Source organism: Megalopta genalis, chromosome 11 (assembly GCF_051020955.1).
Source record: "Megalopta genalis isolate 19385.01 chromosome 11, iyMegGena1_principal, whole genome shotgun sequence".
Classification (NCBI taxonomy): domain Eukaryota; kingdom Metazoa; phylum Arthropoda; class Insecta; order Hymenoptera; family Halictidae; genus Megalopta; species Megalopta genalis.
In genome coordinates, this window is record NC_135023.1 from 15049679 (window position 1) to 15064987 (window position 15309).

General features: G+C 30.9%; 4 protein-coding genes across 12 annotated transcripts; 2 read left to right on the forward strand and 2 right to left on the reverse strand.

The window, feature by feature from the left end:
• Positions 1-2200: 2200 nt before the first annotated feature.
• Positions 2201-7587, reverse strand: LOC117219119 (uncharacterized). 5 transcript variants are annotated; one of them, XM_033468019.2, is made up of 12 exons: positions 7373-7587; positions 6362-6594; positions 6107-6280; positions 5834-6040; positions 5436-5764; positions 5117-5358; positions 4856-5036; positions 4552-4789; positions 4161-4301; positions 3958-4077; positions 3707-3862; positions 2201-3613 (listed from the first exon to the last, which is right to left on the reverse strand). In XM_033468019.2, the coding sequence occupies exons 2-12, from the start codon at positions 6581-6583 to the stop codon at positions 3377-3379; spliced, it is 2247 nt and encodes a 748-aa protein (XP_033323910.1). In that variant the 5' UTR covers positions 6584-6594; positions 7373-7587; the 3' UTR covers positions 2201-3376. The 5 variants fall into 5 exon arrangements, with proteins under 5 accessions (XP_033323910.1, XP_033323914.1, XP_033323911.1 ...); XM_033468023.2 differs by having other exon boundaries at positions 5834-6028; positions 7373-7586; XM_033468020.2 differs by lacking the exon at positions 7373-7587 and adding an exon at positions 6924-7309.
• An 842-nt stretch (positions 7588-8429) lies between these two features.
• On the forward strand, positions 8430-11645 carry LOC117219120 (glycerol kinase). Of its 5 annotated transcripts, XM_033468024.2 has the most exons (10): positions 8454-8881; positions 9075-9333; positions 9414-9631; positions 9708-9920; positions 9994-10104; positions 10174-10430; positions 10538-10743; positions 10978-11115; positions 11186-11263; positions 11350-11645. In XM_033468024.2, the coding sequence occupies exons 1-10, from the start codon at positions 8801-8803 to the stop codon at positions 11445-11447; spliced, it is 1659 nt and encodes a 552-aa protein (XP_033323915.2). In that variant the 5' UTR covers positions 8454-8800; the 3' UTR covers positions 11448-11645. The 5 variants fall into 5 exon arrangements, 3 of the variants coding, with proteins under 3 accessions (XP_033323917.2, XP_033323920.2, XP_033323915.2); XR_013034418.1 differs by lacking the exon at positions 11350-11645 and having other exon boundaries at positions 8433-8881; positions 10958-11115; XR_013034419.1 differs by lacking the exon at positions 11350-11645 and having other exon boundaries at positions 8435-8881; positions 10974-11115.
• On the reverse strand, positions 11627-13562 carry LOC117219121 (testis-specific serine/threonine-protein kinase 3). The gene is made up of 6 exons (XM_033468030.2): positions 13179-13562; positions 12894-13063; positions 12665-12814; positions 12243-12516; positions 11941-12120; positions 11627-11872 (listed from the first exon to the last, which is right to left on the reverse strand). Exons 1-6 carry the CDS (start codon positions 13326-13328, stop codon positions 11714-11716), a joined length of 1083 nt encoding a protein of 360 aa, XP_033323921.2. The 5' UTR covers positions 13329-13562; the 3' UTR covers positions 11627-11713.
• A 408-nt stretch (positions 13563-13970) lies between these two features.
• On the forward strand, positions 13971-15173 carry tsu (40S ribosomal protein S12 homolog tsunagi). Its single transcript, XM_033468032.2, has 4 exons — positions 13971-14129; positions 14298-14444; positions 14569-14830; positions 14906-15173. Exons 1-4 carry the CDS (start codon positions 14069-14071, stop codon positions 14934-14936), a joined length of 501 nt encoding a protein of 166 aa, XP_033323923.1. The 5' UTR covers positions 13971-14068; the 3' UTR covers positions 14937-15173.
• The last annotated feature ends 136 nt before the right edge of the window (positions 15174-15309 follow it).

Sequence of the window (15309 nt, forward strand, 5' to 3'; positions counted from 1 at the left end):
AAAGCAGGAAACTTCGAGAGAAAGATTGAAGCCAGGAAAACAGAGGAGGAACCACATTAGGAACCTCAAAGGACGGCTTTGAAATACTGGTGAAATATAAATTTTACAGCGGAACAATCTGAAGAAAAGTAGAACGAATAATAAGATAAATAATAATTTAACCATTCAAGTTTTAAACAAGCTTCGCGATAAAAAAAAAACTTTTACTAGAGGATCATTTAAGTGAATCATCGAGTGTAGCTGGCACGATCTGTTATCATTACAATGATAACATTCTATAGATATTCCCTCTGCAAAAGATCATAATTTTTTTTATTAGATAAGATTTATTAGATAAGATCTGACTAATTATGTGTTAAGATATTTAATAGATATCTAGATATCTAATCTCATGACAGTACAATGCTTATTTTATGCATTTATTGCGATATTGAGCAATTGAAATTAAAAATAGCAGGAAGATTAAACAAATTTTTAAATGCCAATATATTATTTTTATTTTATTAAAATTATTACAGAAAGAAAAAGCTTGTTTTTATTTCGCATAAACATCCGCTGTTTAATAACTAGATCCATTCAGATATTTATTCTTTCACATATATTAATGCTTGCTAGTATAAGTAGCTAATAATTTCAATTGGCTACGAGAAAGCTAGAATTTTGATAAAACGTTTGTAAAACTTGAACATTTAACAATCTTAGTGAAGCCTTTAATTTGTTAATAAGTTTAAAATGGAAATATACTCTTCGGAATATAATTGTTTAAAGTGAACGTTCACTTTATGCGTTTGCGCATATTTGATGAAACATTGAAGATACACCGAAATCGCGGCTCACTAACAACGCAATTCAATTAGACTGCCGATTAATTAATGTGAGAAGCGTCATGCATTCCTGCATTTGAGTCCAAGACGAATGAGGGGAGAATCTCTGAGCGTCTTACGCATATAAATGATCTTTCTCTAAGAAATGAATATTACTTACAATGACTTAAACTTTATTTTCTTTATTTACTGTATGGCATGATGTCTCCTTTATATTATGTATTCGCAACTTTATTCGTTATATATGTTAAGAAGTAAACACAATATATAAACTGTTTCAATGAAGAATCGTTCATTTTAGTTAGATGAAATATGAAAAACTGTCACACGAGATTACATTGTTAAACAGGCACGACAGTTTAAATATTACAACTACTAAACAGCATTTATTCGTACATTAAATGAATATTCAGACATTATTGTTCGCATTAAACGGCGAGATATTAAATAATATTTCGCTTCAGCGTTAACAAAAGCCCGAAAAAACGTGTGACATAATAAAAAAAGCAGAATCATTTTGATAAGTGTACAAATGTAGGTACGTGTGTCATTGAAATGCGGGACCGACTCTGAGAATTGCGATTATTTAACGGCAAACTATTAAAAGTCTATTGTAAGTGAATCTTGAAAGACGAAACTGGATAAAGAGATATTAGGGCACGAATCTTCGACACGGAGACTGGTGGATTCGAATATTATTCACACTCAATTTAACTTATTGAAGGCGACTAGAAGCTGTTTGATGGCCCGGGCTACAATAGCGTAACAATTAATCGCTGAATGGATTATCTCAGTGCTCCGTAATATCCTGTCATTTATCAAAACCAGGCAACCGACGATTTTACAAAACACGTGCGTCAGCATTTCTTTCAAGTCACTGTAAATATTACATTATTATATAGTTCTCTCAATAATGTAGCACTCGATTCGATGAATTCGAATTTATCTAACAATTTATATTATGTCAGATTATGTCAGATTTATTGAAAAAATAAAAAATAAAATATCGTACTTTTTAAAGGATTCCAATTCATACGTTTTTTATGGTATTGTTAAAGATAATATAATAAAAAATAACATAATGTTTAATAATTAAAAAAATATGACTTCTCTATAATTACCTGGATACCTAATCCAGACCTCTATAACTTGTGTATGTCGATTATTTTACCTCGATATGTTGTGTCAATATATGTGTCAATATCACTGAAACGAGAGAAAGTATAGAATATAATTCATTTTTGTAAACATCATTAAATAAGTTTTAATTTACTTATACATTATACATATTCATTTACTTAATGATAAACCGTGATAATAATTGTACCATTATATCTTATCTGTTGATAAAAGGAAAATAAAGATATGGATAACACTTAAGAACATTATTATTTTATTTATTTATTTGTACGTATTTGTATTATAACTGTTTACAAAGAGCTTTATGTAACTGACAATATGTAGAAAGTGAAGTGCAACGCAGGAACATTGTACTCTCTTTTCCATAGTAAGTATATTAACTTTGAATTTTACTTACACGACATTATTCATAAATAAAATTAGTAATCGGTAAATTCTAAATAATAAAAATAATACTAAACGAATTCTTAACTAGAATGTTATGTGATGTTTAATGGTTTAAGTTAATTTTAAGATATTTTTAATATGAGAATTACAATGTCAAATATTAATTAATGTTATAAATTGTATACATGTAAAGTTGCTAATCGGGGTAATGTGAAATTTGGAAACAATGTTTCATCGGTGCATGTTCCTATTTTAACAAAATCCGTCATGTGATTTATGTTAAATGTACACAAATAATTCATTAATTTATTACGTTTGGTGATCTATAGATTCATTGATACAAGCATCATCAAAACGGCTGAAACATGCTAAATAGCTTTGAAATGAACTATTATTTCACACATTGACTCATCTCACATTTATTTGATGAATTCTAAAAAATGAAGAAATGAAAAAACAAACGCGTAAAGTGCCTAAATTATAGTTAAAATTATACTACTGACTCGCTGCACCGTAAACAATTGTATAAAATGTCGTACCGAAGTTCGGAACTCAGAATACTTTTTTTGCTTACTAATATTTTTGCATGTAACCATGATATCATTAAAATCAAACGTAGTAAGATATTTGCTTTCATTATTACTCTGATAAAAACATCGTGAACAATTTCATTTCAGATAAAACATATAAAAATAGTCAGAGTAGTAAGAGAATCAAGTGAGAATTCCGCAAATATATTTTAAGTTTCTTGCCCCTCTAACTTAATCGTGTAGTTTGTTCCATAGAAGTACATAGTGGTGTGTTATCTCATAAAAATTACAAGAACATATTTAAATATAAAAACTACCATATAAGATTGTAATTAAGTTTAGCTCATGCCAAATTTAACATGACACTTGCATACTATATAAGGCAAAATCCATCCATCCTTCTCACTTATATTGTTACACACTCGTTTACGATTTTACATTATCGTTAGGGGTCTATTAACAGACGATTTTTTGATTAGTAAGCTACAAAAAGGTTCATGTATTTTGTACTAAACTTAACCAGCTTCGACCTTCCGCGGTAACTGATGTTGGGAACCGAATCTGTACTAGACGTACTGCGCTCTTGTCGTCTTCTCCCATTTCTTTGTACTCTGAGGTAGTTGGTACAACTATTGTTTCTCCATCTTCACTTTCGTTATAATTGTATACTTCTTCTACTTGCTCTGCATCCTCCTCTTTACACTCCATTCCCTCGTTCTCGACAAAAGTCATCTATAAAATGTAGATAAATCGTAAACTACTGTAACTACGATTCACTCTATTTGCATCTATAAGCGTTGATTATTATTGAACAATAATATTTACCTCTTCATCGACAAGGTGACCTACTTCTTCGTCCGCAACATTTTCTTCTGTAGAAATGTTTAATACATCTTCTTCATGGTACATTTGATCTTCATTCTGTTGTTGTATAATAACATGATCTTTTAATTCAGTCACATATAATTCAGCTTCCTCCAACTGGAATGCAAGGAAAATTTTATTAATTAAGGAAAATTATTTATCTCGTCACATTACGATCCATATCTTCTACAAACTAAAATGCACTTAATTACCTGATCATTTTCGGGTTCGTCCATTAACAGTTCTACATCACCTTCAGGAATTGTTATCACTTGATCGTCGTCAGTAGTGAGTCGTGGTTGATTAACGACAATAGTATCGTTTAAGTGACCCTAAAAAAGCATAATGAACATCAACGTTAGCGTCATTACACAAATACACAGAATTATTGTCTGGAGGCAGCGCATTAATTCACCTGAGTTTGCATGTGAGCATACAATAAGGGTTTTCTCATGAATCCCATACCACAAACTAAACACTCGTACGGCTTCTTATCACTGTGTATGAATCGATGCGCATTCCTATTATCTCTGCTATTAAATGCTTTACCACAAACCTAGAATTCCACAATATCACATTAAAGAATAGGTCAAACATTAATATAATAATATTAATGTAACTGTACTATGTCTGAAAAAATTGAAAAATTCGATTAACGAAAAAAACGATATCAGTCTTACCAACAAACAAATAATAAATGTATTTGAAACATTTATTATTCAGCATCATAGAGGGTTTAAAAACTAGTCATTACCGGTAGGTAAAATATAAATTATACACAATTACACAATTTTGAAAAAACACACCTCACATAGATATGGTTTCTCTCCTGTATGTATGCGCATGTGTTTTTTAAAATGTTCAGGGTAAACGAACGTCGCTGTACAAACTTCACATTTGTACGGTCTTTCACCAGTATGTGCTGCTTTTATATGATAGTCTAACAGTCTTCGTCGTTTAAATCCTTTCCCGCAGTCGTCGCATTTGTATCGCTTGTCATTATAATGCGTTGCACGTTTATGGGATTGCAAATTTGACCTCTGACTAAAGAATTATGGTAATGTATTAAAATATTCTTCATATCGATGATCAATAATTATGAGAACGTACCTAAATGTAGCTCCACAAAATTCACATTGATACGGCTTTTCTCCAGTGTGTGTCCTTTCATGATCTCTTATTTCAGCTTTGCGAGCAAACGCTTTACCACACATTCTACATATGTATGGTTTATAGCCTGTGTGTACTATATTGTGCACCTCCAAATTATGTGGCGAGCCAAAAGCCTTTCCTAGAAATTTAACAATTTGCGTACTCAAACAGAACAATCTAAACATAAAGACAAATACAGGACAATTGAATAAGTCATACCACATTGATGACAAATGTACTCCTTGACGCCATTATGAGTTCTTTCATGCTGGTTAAGATTTTGCTGGCTTAAAAATGATTTATTACATTGTGAGCATTCGTAAGGCCGTGGTCGAATTTCATGTGTTTTTACATGTGCTTTATATGTATATTTGGAAGCAAAATCTTTGCCACAACTTTCACACACATAAGGTCGCACACCTGTATGCGTATTGATATGCTCCTCCAACAAGTTTTTGGAGCTAAAAATAATAGAAAATATGGCACAATGACAATAGAACAAGTCAAATAAAATATAGAAAATATTCTTGATATGGACCTATATCTTTTACCACAAGTCTCACATGGCCAAGACTTTACTTGTGGATAATGTATTCGTTTATGAATCCTGAACAAGCGCAGATTACTGAATATTCTATTACATATTTCACATTGAAAATCACCATCTTCCTTAGCAACATGATCATCAAGATGAAGTGAGAGTTCAGTTCTCTTCTTAAAATCATCTCCGCATATGTCACAAATATATAAACGGGTTTCATGTACACTTTTCATATGTGCAATAATAGATTTTGCATCTCCAACTACTTTGTCTTCTTCGCTGGTACATAACAAACACGTATACATAGAACCATCTCTAGTTACAATCTAGAAGAAAATGAGTAATATTTAATAAATGTTTGAAGATGTTACTGTACATAATTAGTAATTTCTTACTTGTTCCTGGGTAACATCAACTTTTGATGGAATTTTGGATCGTTTCATCCTCTTCTTGTCTTCAGTACTACTTGTTTCAGGCATTGGTTCAATGTCAAGGATGATCTCTTCTGGTTCACAAGAAGGTTCTTCCTCTTCTTCCTCCTCTTCTAATCTTTCTTCCTCTCCATCCATCTCTTGCATCTCTTGTTCATCCTTCAAATAAATCTTATAATATTAAATGAATACAGTAAAAGATCCTTAACCATGACTTTTCAACTAAATATCACTTACTTTCTCTTCATATTTTAATTCTACATCGGTGCCTTGGCTTTCTGTATTTTCTATATAATCATGATCATTATATTCTTCTTCATTTTGTATATCGGATATTTTCTGTACAGTTCTTTTATAATTGTTAAACAATTCTACTTTCACTTCTGTTAGCCTGGTTTCCAATTCATCAACCTAAAAGTATTATTGGTCTTATAATTTTATTTGTATCTTAATGTAACTATTAAGAATATTATCTTTATGACTTTTTTTTACCTCATTGAATAATTTATAACATTTTTTACATATAACAACAGAATGTACATTTTCTTCATTGAGATCTGTTTCTAAAACAGCACAAATGATATCTACAAGTGGTTTCTCCGATGATGTATGAGAATTATCATTAAAAATACGTATGCTATTCCTAGTAGATACACCAACTTTACTGTTACATATTAAACAGTGGGTGCTATCTTTCTCTGAATCAGCCGTCATCGTTTAGGCAACTGCAAGAATAATATATTATAATAGAGTAAATCTAATGTTTTATCATTAATTAAATTGTAGAATACTAAATTTATCTCGGATCTGTTCATTGTATTTTCATTAAAAAATATCATCTCTTGTTTTATTAAAAAATATTATAAAACATATCATCTCCTATATTCCAATTATAGAATAATCTGAAATTTCTTAAAAATATGATTTACACTACTTTGCCCTATAACCATAGAGTACAGTATTAATATCATACTTAAGTATAAGTATAATACTTAAAAATTAAGAAAGTGGCATTAAGAAATTAAAGTTACATTAAGCGCGCATTCAATTGTACCATTAGCCTGCAAAGGAACAACAGCTGTGATATTTCGCATCTTGCGGTATATTTCGCGACTTTCATCATAGCATCATACGAACAGAATCGAAGACTACGAGATTTAGATTTTTAGAATGGTCTCTTCTTATGTAACATCGTACAACATGAGCTGTGAACAGGACAACGTCCACCGTCGTGCAAGCATCGTGTATCGTCGAACAATAACGTATTCGTCGATACACTCTGCGAAACAAAGAAACAGAAAATAATGTGGCCGGGCGTCTACCGGACGATGTTTGACGCAGTATAGAACGAAGCATTCCGTTTTTCGTCGGTGTCAACAAGTAACCGCTAAAATCCAATAACCCTAACAATAACGTGTCCGATGCACGGTAAACAAAATATTTGCTTGTGTTCGTCGTCAAAATGAAGCATTATAATAAACGTAAAAAGTTGCCAGCACTGACTTGAAATTTTCGTTTCTCTGTTCGAACGATTGGCAGCGAGCGAAACGGCAGACGAATCTTGATGTCAACGCCATTTAGGTCTTCATGACAGGTAGAGATGTTGGCGTGAAGAAATCACGAAAATCACACAACGAAATCGTTATCACTTTTTGGAACTCGAACGGGAATTTGATGCCTTCGCTTCAGGTGAAGGCAGATGATTGCGTATGCACGCGTTGAATGCCCTCTATCGGATCTTTTCTACGCAGCCATATTTCAAGGAAATTTTCAGCTTTTTTGAATTATGTTTTTTTCCGAATTTCGTCAACATAATTATGGTATATGCATTTTACAAACATATTATAATTTTTATTAGTCGTCTAAATGCATACATATATAGAACATATTCTTCGAAGCATGATCATATTATTCATATACCTAAAGAAAAAATCATTCGTATGATAATTGTGTATTTATTCGAACTACATAGACTGTTATTTAATTTAAAAATGAGAATAGGGAATCTCCTAGTCCCACTGTATGCATGGATTGTTTTATTTTTACGCATTACGACAACTTGTACACAGATAATGAATATCTAATCTTATACAGAAGGAGACACCAAAGCAATATTTTCTCTCACTTTATTGAAACGTTTTCATGATCCAATCAAAACACTTCGTTTGTATTTAAATATATATTTTTCGAAATTGATTTTCAAACTGTAACGTAGTTTATGAAGTAAGTAGTTTACGTTTATTAAATTAGCCACCGCCAAATTTTAAAACAATGTTACGGTAACCAATGTTAGATACATATTTGATTGTGTAACGTTGTGTGCAACATTGTATGCTTTTTATCGTGTGAGTTTAAAGTTTACCAGTTATTAATATTGTTTTCAGGCTCTTTATAATATTAATATTAGATTTAAACTCGTGTAAACAATTAATTTCTTCACTTGATGCAGTCATATCAAATTTCTATAAACTTTATACAATATTTAAAATATAAAAAAAAGATAATAATGCTACCTAATGAAGATCTATATAAAAGTAATACAAAAATACGCACAATATTTCAACACTTAATTTATTAATATTTGATATTGTGCGACATAATTATGAATACGAACATATATATGTATACATGAAAACCGGTATGATTGTAGAGTTTGTTATGGAGGACGATGCATGAAAATTCTTGGTATATACTGTATTCATCGAGAAGACGATCAATGAAAAACAGCCAGCAATGTGCGCGCGATCTAACACTTATTTTTGTAGGATGATTTCCATAGTTACCTAACCTTTTAATAACCATTGCTTTGTGCCTCTCACTACTAATTTTACATTCATGGTTGCGTTGTTTTACAATTTGAATTGCCCATTGACAGTGGATGGAAACAAAAACGCATGACTATTGGCACATGTTTGATTAATCCTTTATGAGATGAACAAAAATGAATCGACAAGCAGATATGGACCCCTCGTGGGTGCAATTGATGAAGGGACAAGTAGTGCTAGGTTTTTGGTAATAAAATTTGATTTGTTTTATTAAATTTTATTTTAATTTTTGTACATACAGTTTTTCGTATTAATATGCACATGTACATGTACAATGTAATTTTTTTCTAAAATGTGGTTGATTGTTTAATACAAATAGGAAAAGTTATAACTTAAATCTAATTCTTTAGTTTGCTAATCATACAATTTAAATGTCTTAGGTGTTTGCTGCAAATACAGCAGAGGTATTAACGTATCATCAAGTTGCAATATCTCAATCTTTTCCAAGAGAAGGATGGGTTGAACAAGATCCTATGGAAATACTCGAAGCAGTTAAGGAATGTCTCTATCAAACAGTATTCAACTTACGACAACTCACCATAGATCCTAGTGACATAGTTGCAATCGGTATAACAAACCAAAGAGAAACCACAGTTGTATGGGATTCTGTTACAGGAGAACCATTATATAATGCCATAGGTTGTATATGAGAATTAAACCTTAATATACTTATTATTGGAGCTCTAGCTAAACAAAGTTTAAAATCAATTATTTTGCAGCATGGATGGACATGAGAACCACTTCATTAGTAGATGATATATTAAAAAAAGTTCGCAACCAAAATAAAGATTACCTAAAGCCACTTTGTGGTTTACCAATTAGTCCATATTTCAGTGCTTTAAAATTAAAATGGTTGTTACAGAATGTACCTAGCATTCAAGAAGCGTTAGATAAGAATCGATGTATGTTTGGCACAATTGATTCTTGGCTTATATGGGTAAATTTAATAGATTTATTTATTGATACGTCTAACTTTTTATGAAATATTGCTAACAAACTTTTGTCGATCATAGAACTTAACTGGAGGCACAAAGTTTGGTGTTCATGCTACTGATGTTACTAATGCTTCAAGAACAATGCTAATGAACATCACAACTTTAAAATGGGATTCAACTTTGTTAGCATTTTTTGACATACCTTTAAAAATTCTACCAGAAATTCGAAGCTCATCAGAAATTTATGGTTACATTCAGGATGAGATCTTGGCTGCAGTTCCAATATCAGGGGTACATAAAATTAATTAAAAATAAGGATTAAGATTTTTATAATATCAGAAATAAGAATTAAATGTTTTTTTAGTGCTTAGGTGACCAACAAGCAGCACTTCTAGGTCAGATGTGTTTACAGAAGGGTCAAGCAAAAAGCACTTATGGCACTGGTTCTTTCCTTTTATATAATACTGGAACCGCTGTAAGATCAATTTTAGCATTCATAAAAAAACTTCTCAGAAAAGTGAGATATAAATAAATACATTTTAAGATTGTAGATTCATCTCATGGTTTGTTGACAACAGTTGCTTATCAATTAGGACCACAAGCTACTCCCATTTATGCTCTTGAAGGATCTGTAGCAATAGCTGGTGCAGTTATTCAATGGTTAAAAGATAATCTTGGAATATTATCACATGTAAAAGAGTCTGAAATTCTGATTGAACAAATTCCTACTGATAATCGTGTAACATTTGTGCCTGCATTTGCTGGATTATATGCTCCATATTGGAGAAAAGATGCTAGCAGGTAAATTGCATACAATGTTACAGTAGGTTATTTTATTAATTGCGTGCCATGAGAAACCTTAACTTGTATTACTATCATATGTCTGTTGCAAAGTATTGTTGTTTCAGTGTTATATGTGGAATTACAGAAGACACTAATATCACTCATATTGTAAAGGCAGCGTTACAGGCAGTTTCGTTTCAAACAAAAGATATTTTAGAGGCCTTGAGAAAAGATACTGGATTAACTTTGTCTAAACTGTTAGTAGATGGCGCAATGACTAACAATAATTTATTAATGCAAATGCAAGCTGACATTTGTGGAATACCAGTTGGTAAGGGAAATATTATATATCTTTATGTTAATGAAGATTTATTTTTTTATGTACAGGATAAGTCACCTAAGACTTTCACCTAAAATACCTCCGCTGTTTTTAATGATTTAATAAATTTCTCGTCGCATTAAAAATAATGAAGATATTTTAGGTGAAAATTTCAGGCGACACATCCTATATATGAATGATCTGAATAAATAAATACGTTATTAAGTGAACATATTTACAAGAAAGTCAGGCCATTAATGTGTGAGACTACCGCACTTGGAGTTGCAATAGCTGCTGGAACTGCGGAAGGCATACGTAAATGGGACGTGAAAATTGATGCAGCTGTACCAAGTGACACCTTTTTGCCGTCAATAACTGAAAATGGTATGTTTGCTAAACCTTCTTCTTTCATTTAGTACTTAAAAAGTAAATTAAAATGTAATATTGAGCACAGAACGGGACATGTTATACACGCAATGGAAAAAGGCTATTAATCGAAGTTTAGATTGGGAATCAATGACCTATACCAATGGTAAATATTATATTGTATAAAGAAAAAATATTTCTGCCAATTTAATTTAATTAATGGTTTTCAACAATGGCGTCGTTCATTTTCAGATGATACAAAGAGTATTCATAAGGCAACCGCTCCTGGTATTTTTATGATGAGTACAATAATTATACTCATGATTGCTAGGTATCATACTATGTTATAATTTATCAAGCACAGTACTATGTCCTGTGTCTTTCTCAGATAATGCATTTAGGCAGGTCCTCTTTGCTATGAAATATTAAAAACAGATGATTGTGTAATATAAATATACGTGACAGTATACTTTGTATAGTAGTAATGTAAGTACAGAGAACGAACTGAAAAAGAAAATACAAATAAAGGTGCCATGATACTGTGATAATTATTATGTCAAATTAAATACAGAAAACCAGAGGAATAATATTTAGCGCGACAGCAGAAATTTATAATCTATTTCGGATGCAAACACTTCTTTTGAATCTTAGTGTCTAAATCGGGTGGCTGAGTTTCGATTTCTGGGGTTCTTGAATCAACTGCATGTTTATTTATTCCATCATTCTTTACAATCTCTATTACCTCATTTACTGCTGCTCCTGCATTTGAAGCACCCTAAGGCATAATGTTTATTAATAAGTATTCGATACTGACAAGATAATAAACAAAAATAACGTCATTACCATAAAAGTATCTGTAGTGGAAGTTTGAACTGTGACTTGAGCTGCAGCAAGCCATGCGTCATTTCTTATGTTATCTATTCGTAATCGCGTTCGTTGTGGTACAAGAATACGAGAAATAAGGGAACGACAGGCTTGAGATACAATTGGCGTTTTTGGAAATGAAACTTTACTTTGTACTTGCTATATTAGGAAAACGAAAGAATTATTGTAGCAAAACATGTATTTAAAAAGAATACCATCATACGAAAGAAAATTTTTGATAGCATGATTTTATATATAGTTTTTTTAATGTACCTGGCTACCTTTAGAAGTTGACTATAGTTTGTGTCGTCGAACGGTAGTCTACCGTAAACCATTGCATATAGTACTACACCCATGGACCATACATCGGATAATTGAGGTAAGTATGCAATTCCTTTTAATATTTCAGGCGATGCATAAGCATAACTTCCGCAGAATGTTTCACTGAGTGGAGCAATTCCGTTTTTAGTTACCATTTGTCCTCGTGCAAATCCAAAATCAGATAACTTGATATTAAAATTAGAATCCATTAAAAGATTTTCACATTTTACATCCCTAAATAAAATTCAATAATTATAATGTGTGTGATATAAATGTATTTTATTGAATCTTTATAATTCTGTCTAAAAGGGTAAACCATCAGGAATAGTTTTTAAATCTTTGAATATAGGTTTTCATCAACTATTTATTATTTATTTTTTACCTATGCACTATGCCACGCCCGTGACAATAATCAATCGCTTCCAACAATTGCCGAAACCATCTACGACTACGCAATTCATCAATGTATGTATCTCGTTTTATTATGTCCAGCAAGCTACCATTTTTAGCATACTCCATAATAATGTAAACACTAAGTTTGAATAATTAATATTTAATATTTTTATACGTAGGAGAATTTCTGATATATTTTTGTATAAAAGAATACTAACCGATGGGTTGTCTCAATAGCTTGTAGAAAACGGATTAAATTCGGATGCTTCAAACCTTTAACTACTTCAATCTCTCGCGGCAAAAATTTTTTTAAATATTCGCGGGGCGCTTGAAATTTGGAAATGATTTTTACTGCTACTTGGCAATCATGTCGTTCAGATTTTGCAACCTTCAGATTACATATTAGAATCACAATTTTCGGTATTCTTTCAATTCATTAAATTAATGATAAATCTCGTAATCGTTAGATTTTTTTCATATTATTTAATATATGGATAACGTACTTTTACGGTAGCGTAAGAACCAGCACCTATCGTTTTTCCAAGGGAATAACCATGCGATTCAAGTATAGTCAATTTCTTCCCTGTTTTTTCTTCATCCTTCTCATCGTTTTGTACTGGCGCTTTATTGTCTACTACTGGAGCAGTTGCCATTTAAATGTTCTTACTAAATCAAATTACTACAGCGGCATTTTTGTAAGTGTGTTTTTGATATGGTTAATTCTTATTTCATCTCAAATATGTATATTTCCGACATTTTAGTTTTTAATTTAGGTATTTCTAGAAATTTTGTTAAAAAGTAGTTATTAGTTGCATAATGAAAATTTGGTTGGACGATTATGTGTTGAAATTTGACATGATGCTCATCAAGAAGTATCGAAAGATCGATTGTGAACACGTGAAATACGATCAACATTATTGGTCTTGTGTAATTTTACATAAATAGATATATAGTATCTATGTTTTACATATATAGGTATAAAATGTTGCAGCTATATTAATATATAATTAGAATAAATGAAAGTGAATGAAATATTATACAAAAGTTCTACCATTTATTTAAATTTGAATACAATATATGTATACAATAGTTCGATCATTTTTTTCGTTGTAGGAACTGATACAACCAATATCAAAAATGATAAAATTAATACTAAATTTATCTAGAAATCAATTTTTAATTTGTATACACATGATGTACATTTGCATGTACATACGATTTATACAAAAAATTGTCAACTATCTAGTATGTATATAATTAATGGTTGTACACTAATATCAATTTGTAATGAATACATTCCATACTTCATGGTAAACACAGTTTTTTGTCGTGTTATCCAGTTGTATCCAGTGTTAACATTGACTGAAACGAAACTACGTAAAAAAAAGTAATTATGGCAGATGTTTTAGATATTGATAATGCGGAGGAGTTTGAAGTCGACGATGAAGGCGATCGTAAGTTTATATACTTCATTTTAATTTTACGTACAAGCGAAAGCTTTATTTTGTACAGCTAACCTCTTCCGGCGTGTTGTCACTTTGGTTTCGGAATATTTAAAGTATATTTCTGTATGCTATAGTAATAGTTTTTGTTCATTCAACATGTTTATGTATTATTCCCAGAGGGAATTGCCCGTTTAAAAGAAAAAGCAAAAAGAAGAAAAGGCAGAGGACATGGTGCAGAATTAGTTTCCACCCGTGACGATGTTGGTCATTATGAGTCAATGAACATTGTTGAGGAGGATGATGATGAGCCAGGCCCACAGAGATGTAAGACATAAATCTAAAAAATTGCATTCCACAGCAATATTCATAAAATATAATTTCAGAGTAAACATTAACTTTATTTAACTTATTTATACATTTTAAAACACAATCTATTTCTATGTTTTAGCTGTTGAAGGCTGGATTTTGTTTATAAATTCAGTACATGAAGAAGCACAAGAAGATGATATTCAAGACAAATTTTCTGAATTCGGTCAAATAAAAAATTTGCATTTAAACTTGGACAGAAGAACAGGCTTCTTAAAGGGATATGCTTTGGTCGAATATGAGACATTTAAAGAAGCTCAAGCAGCAAAGGATGCATTAAATGGAACAGAAATTTTAGGACAGCCTATCTCCGTCGATTGGTGTTTTGTAAAAGGACCAAAGAAGTAAAATATTTTTTTCTTTGAATTTTTAGATAAAACATTTTCTATAAATTACTAATATATTTTCTTTTTTTTCAGAATAAAGAAAAGAAGCCATAGGAGACGATGAAAGTAAATACAATTATTGCAAAATACAAACTTTATTTTCACATGACTTTCAAATAAAAATAATTCTTTTGTTGTATTTCACACACTATACAAAACTAAATGTTGTAAATAATATAATTTACAACAGAACCTAACTATACAAACAAAATTTGTTCATTTCAAAACTTCTTTAGAAGAAAGTGATTTAGATTTCAATATATCTGTAAAAGTAAAACAAAAAATAAACCCTTTACATACACTTTGTACAAATTTTTGTATCCATTAAAGTATTGAAACTCTATATAAAATAAAGTAAAACAGAGCAATATAAAGAAACTAATAAAATACTCCATATATAATAAAAAAAATGTTCATTTTTTATTCAGCATATATTT